The sequence below is a fragment of the Hypanus sabinus genome, chromosome 4, assembly GCF_030144855.1.
Source record: "Hypanus sabinus isolate sHypSab1 chromosome 4, sHypSab1.hap1, whole genome shotgun sequence".
NCBI lineage: Eukaryota > Metazoa > Chordata > Chondrichthyes > Myliobatiformes > Dasyatidae > Hypanus > Hypanus sabinus.
This window is the reverse complement of record NC_082709.1, coordinates 124,200,625-124,208,344: the sequence shown is the minus strand read 5'-3', so window position 1 is coordinate 124,208,344 and position 7,720 is coordinate 124,200,625. Positions and strand designations below refer to the sequence as shown.

The 7,720-nt window shown below is 39.3% G+C and overlaps 1 protein-coding gene across 3 annotated transcripts in view; it reads left to right on the top strand.

Annotated features, from left to right (window-relative positions):
- The first annotated feature begins 4,491 nt into the window (after nt 1-4,491).
- ccdc191 (coiled-coil domain containing 191) overlaps nt 4,492-7,720 on the top strand; it is a 53,367-nt gene continuing 50,138 nt past the window's right edge. Inside the window, exons 1-2 of one of the 3 annotated variants that reach the window (XM_059968075.1) lie at nt 4,522-4,626; nt 6,479-6,529. In XM_059968075.1, coding sequence (XP_059824058.1) covers nt 4,540-4,626; nt 6,479-6,529 — 138 coding nt within the window. In that variant the 5' untranslated portion in view covers nt 4,522-4,539. Of the gene's footprint in view, nt 4,627-6,478; nt 6,530-7,720 lie in introns of all 3 variants that reach the window. The other 2 variants (XM_059968076.1, XM_059968077.1) reach the window with 2 other exon arrangements.

Here is a 7,720-nt window from a genome sequence, read left to right as displayed (position 1 = left end):
ATACCTATGATTATGTGGCTAAGCACAACTCTAAACTTGTATTTAATTTTGCTGATAACATCACTATTGCTGGCTAAATCAAAGGTAGTGACAAATCAGCATACAGGGGAGACATTGAAAACCTGGTTGAATAGTGCCATAATAATAATTTCTCACTCGATATCAGCAAATCCAAAAAACTAATTATCGACTACAGGAGGAAGAAGTCTGAAGGCATGAGCCAATCCTCATTAGGTGGAGAGGATCAGTAACTTTAAATTTTTTGGTGTTATCATGTTAGAGGATCTGTCCTGGGACATGCACATTAGTCCATCACAAAAAAGGCACCATAGTGCTTCTACTGAGAAGTTTGTGTAGATTTGGCATGTCTTCTAAAACTGACAAACTTCTGTAGATGCACGGTGGAGAACATTTTGACTGATTGCGTCATAGTCTGGTATGGAAGCATCACTGCCCAGGAATGGAAAAGTCTACAGAAAGTGGTGGACACAGCCCAGTCCGTCATGCCTGTAGTTTTCCTTTCGGAGTTGAGCTTTTGAACTGCCTTTATGACCTGGCTTTTTAGCGGTGTAAACTGAACTTGTAACAAAATGTATTAATGAGGACAGTGCAGTAGATGTCCTTTACATTCGCTTCAGTAAGACTCTCAACATGGTCTCACATGAGAGACTAGTTCTAAAGACTGGGACTCATGGGATCCACAGCACATAGAGGGTTGTTTTTGTGAATGGATAAACAATGCTGGGGTCTTACTGAAGCAAGTGTAAAGCACATATACTGCACAGTTCTCATTAATACATTTCGTTACAACCTCAAAAATTTTGAGGGTGTACAGAGGCTGTCAATTTTCAGTGCCATTAGACATAGGATATCCTACTAGAATTATGTGGCTAGCAGGCATTAATACAAGTAAGACAGTCTTCAAAAGAGCCAGTTCAAATGTAAATTGCAAGCAGTAATCAATTTTGAACAGAAATTAAAAGGACAGCTTTATAAACACACAGAACCATCTGCAAAACCCAGACTACTGGCTCATAGCAGGAGGCCACTCTAGTCATATGGTTTGTAGACTGACATGACTATGAGATGTTCTTGCATGCATTGATCAAACATATGACAAGGGGGCTGTAGTAATTGACCTATGTCAAACAGGGTATCAGATACCTTCAGCTAAGTTATTTCCCTTTATTGTGATGGCGCTCAATGAAGTTTCCAGACTATACTTATATTTTCACTTAGCACATCAAACACGGTCATAGGCATATTTGCTCTGTCTATCAATAACTGGGATATTTGTGTACCCAGTGAGTCATCTCTCAAGACACTATTTTGGATATCAGGGTTCTCTATTCTATGAACTTTCAAACCATCTATGAGTATTACTTGTTCTTACAATGGTGTGTGAACATTCAGAGGTGGTTTATCAGTTACAGTGTGTTCTCTTGGTCAATATGTACTTCAGCAGAGTTACTGTCAATGTTTTGAGTCTAAGAAATGCTTAAATTGTATTACATATTGATAAAGGGAGCAATGAAAACTACCAAACACATTATTAATAACACTTTATTACTAACGATCACTGCTAACAATGGAGAGGCAAGGCATAGTGGAGGTGGGAGCAAAGAAAGTCCCAATGTCTGATCAATTTAAGCGCTTGGCTGAATTGGAAAGGTCGTATGGGCTGAATTGTGATGGCAGAATCCGGGCCCCAGAGCTATCCAAAAGTGAGGAATGACCCGATGTTTGGACTATTTAAGCTCCAGACCAGATTGGAAAAGTCAGGATGTCAGGACTGGAGGCAAGGGATGGGCCATTTCTGGCTGGTTCTGCTTGCTGCTCTGTGATGTTTACTCAGGACTGCGCTGAATTGAGGTTGTAGCCTACTCCAGCTGCAGTGATGCCTGGCTTTGTGGCTTTTGCAAAACTTCAGTTCTGAATGTTATTTGGTTATTTTTATTGTTTGCAGGATTCTTCTTCTCTCTGCGCATTGGGTGTTTGACAGTTTTTTAAATGGCTTCTTCTAGGATCTCTTTGTTGTGTGGCTGCCTGTAAGGAGATGAACCTCAAGGTTCTATACTTTGATAATAAATGTACTTTGAACTGTGAGCTATTGAAATTGCTCTTCTCCAAGAATACAGCCATTTGTTCTGCTGAATAAAGACTCTATGTATCTTTCAGCTTAAATCTCTGCACCTTATACACAATCTCAAGAGTCATTAGAATTTATCCTAGGTAATTGTTTTCTCAAGGTGTGGAGCTTTGATGAGGGGAGGTAACTGAGTGTTTTTTCTCCCACTAGTTTTCCTACATGATCCTTATTTTTTCTCTTGTTTGTCAGGCAGAACCTGTAGGAGAGCCAGAGGATGGTCTAAGCCCCTTCATCTGTGTAGCTTCGCCTGCTCAGTTTTTCTGGAATATTTGTTTCTATTCCAAGCTTCCAGCATCTCATTTTCTTATTTTATCTTTGCCAGTTAACAGGATTGAGCATGTCTAATCCAGATTTTAAATAACATACATACCAAAGTCAGAAGCTGAGATAGTGGCCAGTTTTTATTCTTCATTAGCACTTTGGCAAGAAAATTCTATGGCAAGTTGTGATGGAAATTAAAGTGAATAGGAGCAAGTCTTTTTCTTAGTCTCTTACAAGAAGTCAAATTATAGATTACCACCAAAAGCATACAAGAGATAAATAGACATTCTGGTTCTTAATATCCTAAAAGAAAAATAATATATTCATGAGAGATTTTAAGAGGGACAGTGAAAAATATTTGGAATCAAAAGCTGTAAATGAGAAACCAGCAAGTGAACAGCTCTTTCAGAGAGTTGGCTCTAGCATCAAGGAATAATATCCATCAAAAATAACATGTTTAATCCTCATTGCTTTGGTTTTTTTTGTTTCTCTTTGCTAGATCTTGTCTGACCTGAGAGGCGTTTGTTTTTATTTGTTCATGTTTCCAGTGTCTGCAGTATGTTTGTTTTGTGTTAATATCTGTTTACTATGCTATGAAATTCTGATTGATGATGTTTGTGAGAATGGTAAGTCCAACAACCACACCATTGTAAATAATACTTGATTTATTCATTGTTTAAGTTCTGTGTGAATATTAAATATAGATCAACTGTAAATAATATTTCATACTATTCCAAAGTGATTTGAATTTAAACACATTTGTAAAGCAAGATAAAAACACAGATTAAAGGCTACAGAGACAAATACAAAATTATTATTACATCTTTGTCAGGACACTGAAGCAGGTACCCAATCACAGACCACGTACTGTGTGCTCTGTGATATTTACTGAGTAGCAAATCCGGGGGTGGGGGGAGGCAACAAAGTCAGTGTCAAAGTTCAGGCAGAGATAAAAAATTCCAGAGAAATCCAAAAACCAGAATCTGGAAACAAGCAGAGTCAGTACTCAGATGGATAGAGGTCAGATACAAATACTGGAAAGGCTCAGGAAAACTCACTGGCACAATCTGGCATCAAACAGGTGAAAACACAGGACTGAAATACACTGAGCAATAAACAGAGAGGCAGATGACAGGTGGAGCACAATGAGACACAGGTGACAGCAATACAGGTAATAATGAGAAACAGGTGAGAGATGCAGTACTCAGTAATACAGGGTCCGGAGTAGAGCAGGGGCAGGGACACATGGCAATACAAAACCACAGACTGACAGCTAGGGGAAAACACACAAAAAGTCAGTTCAACTAGAGGTATTGACAATCTTCTATTTTTGATGTTTCGGCCCGAAACGTCGTCACTACCTCCTCCCATAGATGCTGTCTGGCCTGCTGAGTTCTGCCAGCATTTTGTGTTTTTATTAATGCTTTGGAACATTGTTTTTCATGAATGATGAAAGGAGTAAGCCAACTCCCAAATTACATGCTTTCCTGCACAATCAAGCACCAGCTGTCCCACCAAATGCTGACCCTGGAGGTTATGCATTGTGCCGGGAGATATAGAAATCAACCACGATTTTGAGATTTTGCCTGGAAAGATAGATTAAATTGAAGGAAGGCTACAAATTGACTACATTTCTCCGTTCGAAGAAGAGGAAACTGCACCAAGGTATCCATCATAATGCACCAGTGGGCAAATTAAAAGGTTCAGAGTGGACTCGTTCAACCTGTGGAAGTCTTCGAAGGGATGTAATGTTAATAGCAAGGTAGGAACGTTCATGAATATGGACGTTCATTGTTATAAACCTCTGATTCTCCGTTATAATTTTTGAATTCCTTGATTGTCATGAACGATCCCCGGTTTTAAACTTAATATTTATGTTTCAAGTTTGATGTTTCATTGTAGCCGTTCGTCGTTGTCATAGTGATAAGCAGCGAGATGGTGTGTTTGCACGTACTGCATGTTGGGAGTTGTAGTTTGGGGACTGTTTCTGTTACCTGATATCAACAGGTCCCCCGTACAGTGGAACTACAAGTCCCAGTGTCCCGCACTGCCAACTGACTGAGCAACAGCAAGCGACGGGGGGGGGGGGGCTGTTTCCAAGTTAAGTTGTTTGAAATAAACGACCGAAGATGTTGGGAGAGGTCGATGAGTTAAAGCTTGATACGTCTGGGCTTTTCCGCTGGAAGCGGTTCACCAAGCACCAAAAAGGATCAAAGGTAGCTGAGCGACCGACTTTTGGAAAGTTAACTGGGGAGGGGTTTCTCCAAACGAGTCCGCTGTCATAGTTTCCTCAACCGTCACTGCCTGTTACTGTTCTGTCTTTCGTCTTTCTCGTTGCTTCTAATGGCCTTTCCACAGTCCTTTTAACACATTCTCCGCTACTTTTTCTTGCTTGTTCATTCCATCCAAGTCCTGTTTATATGATGGATTCTGTAAGGAGTAGCAAGACCCCACTATTCAAGAATAACTCAGAAAGAAAACATGAAACTACTGTTAGCCTAGTAGGGGAAAACCACATTTAACGATGGTATAATAGAATTCCTAGAAAACAAATGATGGAACTAAATAATTCCAACTTGAAAATGTGAAATGAATTTCTGAAAGAGAAAATGCTTCTTGCCCTTTAAGAATGTGACTGGTAGAATGGATAAAGCGAAACCAGTCAAAGTGATATATCGTAACTGCAGAGGCAAACTGCTGTAGGTCAGGAAGCATCTGTGGAAGAAAGTAACCAGTTGACATTATGGGTCAAAACTTTCCATCTGGACCAATTATTCAGATGATGAGACTTGACAAGAAATGTTAACTGAAAACTTTCTCCACAGATGTGGTCTGACCTGTTGAGTTTCTCCAGCAGTTTGCTCTAAGCCTGGAAAGTAGATTACCAAGTGCTACCTTTCTCAGCACTACCAAATGGAAAACTGATATTTTATAATTAAGTTACAAAAACACCATAGTTCAGGAATAACTGGAAATGTTTAGAGCAGTGGTTCCCAACCTTTTTCGCGTTACTGCCCTCTTGACCACATCCCACCCCCCTTTCCAACCATTACATTATAACTATAAAGAATTTTGAATTGTGATGCACAGTGAAAGAAAATAGGAACTGCAAATTCAAAGCAGTGACAAATAATTGCAAAAACTAATCACATCTATTTAAAATTACAAATAAAATTATGTCTTTAATTACAGTAAAATAGATTTAAAACAATAATTTTAGAGTTTACATTAGTAGTCCAACTATTGCTTTTCATTGCTTTGTCACCTTTCAATGAGATGGATGGGCTTGGTGCAGTGATATCAGCTTCTCAACAACAGGCTGAATGTCACTTAGGAGTCTCAGATCCCCATGTTCAGTAAATTGCAGTCTGCTTTATTACTTTGAAAGAAATTGGGCTACAGCACTGAAACTGCACCCCACTAAAAATGTTGGAAAGGCATTAAAGAAATTCTTGACCTTTCTCCACAGTGCAGGATGGAGCTCAGATTTTTTCTGCAACCAAAAGTCCTGATAGGAGTTTTTAAATCTCACTTCAGCTCAAAGTCATCTTGTGGAGAGAGCAGTTCTTCCTCCATCCTTCCTGTTAATTCCTCATCTCAAGTGTTCAGGAATGGATGTATTACCAAAGCTGGAAATTGGTTTGAAGGTAGATTTTGAAATCTCTCTGATAATGTATTTATGCAGCTCACTCGGGTGGACAAAGTATACTTGAAGATCATCATCTGGTATTATTTCTTTCTCTTCCAACTCAGGCTCAGAAATTGGAAAAGGTCATCATGGCCAGTGTTGTACTTAAATAGGGTTAACTTGGTCAAAAAGTGCATAAAATGGTCAGTTTCCTTTTGAAACTCATTTGGCTTCTGTGTGCAACAGCAAGTGTTCAAACTGTTAATCATTCTCAATATAAAACTTGAATTTGACATCTTGGGACTTGATTTAATTTACCACTGTGATAACAGCATTTAATAATCTGTGCAGCCAAACACTTGGGGTTTTCACAACAACACGTTGTCTGTGAATTACACGGTGAATGGTAATTATGTTAGTTCCAGTTTTTATTCCCACAGGAGTATCCTGTCATTGATGGTGCCCCATCTGTTGCATGGGCTAGAATGTTGGTGAGTGGAGTGTCCTTCTCTTTGAAATACTGCTCAACAATCCAAAATATTGACTCACCTTTCAATTCAAAGGACTCAGAGTACATTTATTATCAAAATATGTATGCAGTATACAACCCTGAGATTTGACTTCCCAGGTACAGCCATAGAACAAAGAAAAACCATGGAACCCATTCAAAGAAAACATCAAACTGACCCTTCCCCCCCCCACGCGCAAAAAAATCATGCAAATGGGAACCAAAAAAATGAGCAAAAATACAGGAAGTAAAACACAACATCAAAAAGCATATTTCATTTCATCTCGGTGCTCATTATCTGCAGGCTGCCCCAATTCAGAATCACCTAAAGCTACAAAAACAAAAAGGGACCTAAATCTAGAACGCATCATAAATATGAATCCACAGTCCACAATCCACAAACCGCGCCAATCAAATCTTGCTCTGGCTCCTTTGTCCAACAGCATTGAGAGAGAGATTATACAAATGCAGGGACCTTCTCTCGGGAGAATTGAGAGAGCAGCCGTCACACACAGGCACCCTCCTCTGGTCTTTGCAGGTGCTTTAATCAGCAAGAGATGGAGTCGATCATGGGCTTGTGCCCCGTCTCCAGGGCCCATGCTTTGCTCTCAGCCTCGTGGTACTCTCTTAGAGAAAGTAAAATGTCAGATTGCTTGTTCGACTTGAAAACACACTGTCAGAATGTAGATAACAGGCTCCAACAGTAGCAGAACCATATCTGAAATTAAAAGAAGTGAAAAGAATTGCTTTGTGACTCATCTTAAAGATGTCACCCTTGGTAGTACTGTTCACTGGCACCATTTTCTTTCGTGTCTGTAAATAACAGCTCTTGAACCAACAAAGATTTGTTGCCTAGCAAAGTTAACTCATCGAGCTGCAGAGCAAATTCTGTTGTCTTTAGTATGTTACACAACATTTGCAGACACTTCATATGTTTGTCCTTGAACAGAGTGTTCACCAAGAAGAATCACTTTAATTATTTGGTCTTGCTGATTTTATGTAAAACCATACTCAGAACTTGCCTTACAGAATCAGTCCTTCAATTGTATGGAGCTTTCCAGATTTAGCAATAAACAATGAAATGTTGTATGAAGCATGTAGGCCATCTGTGTTTTGTTGTGAAGTGCAAGCAAAAATGTTTTGAAGTGTTTTCTTTTCTGAAAATCTTCATGAA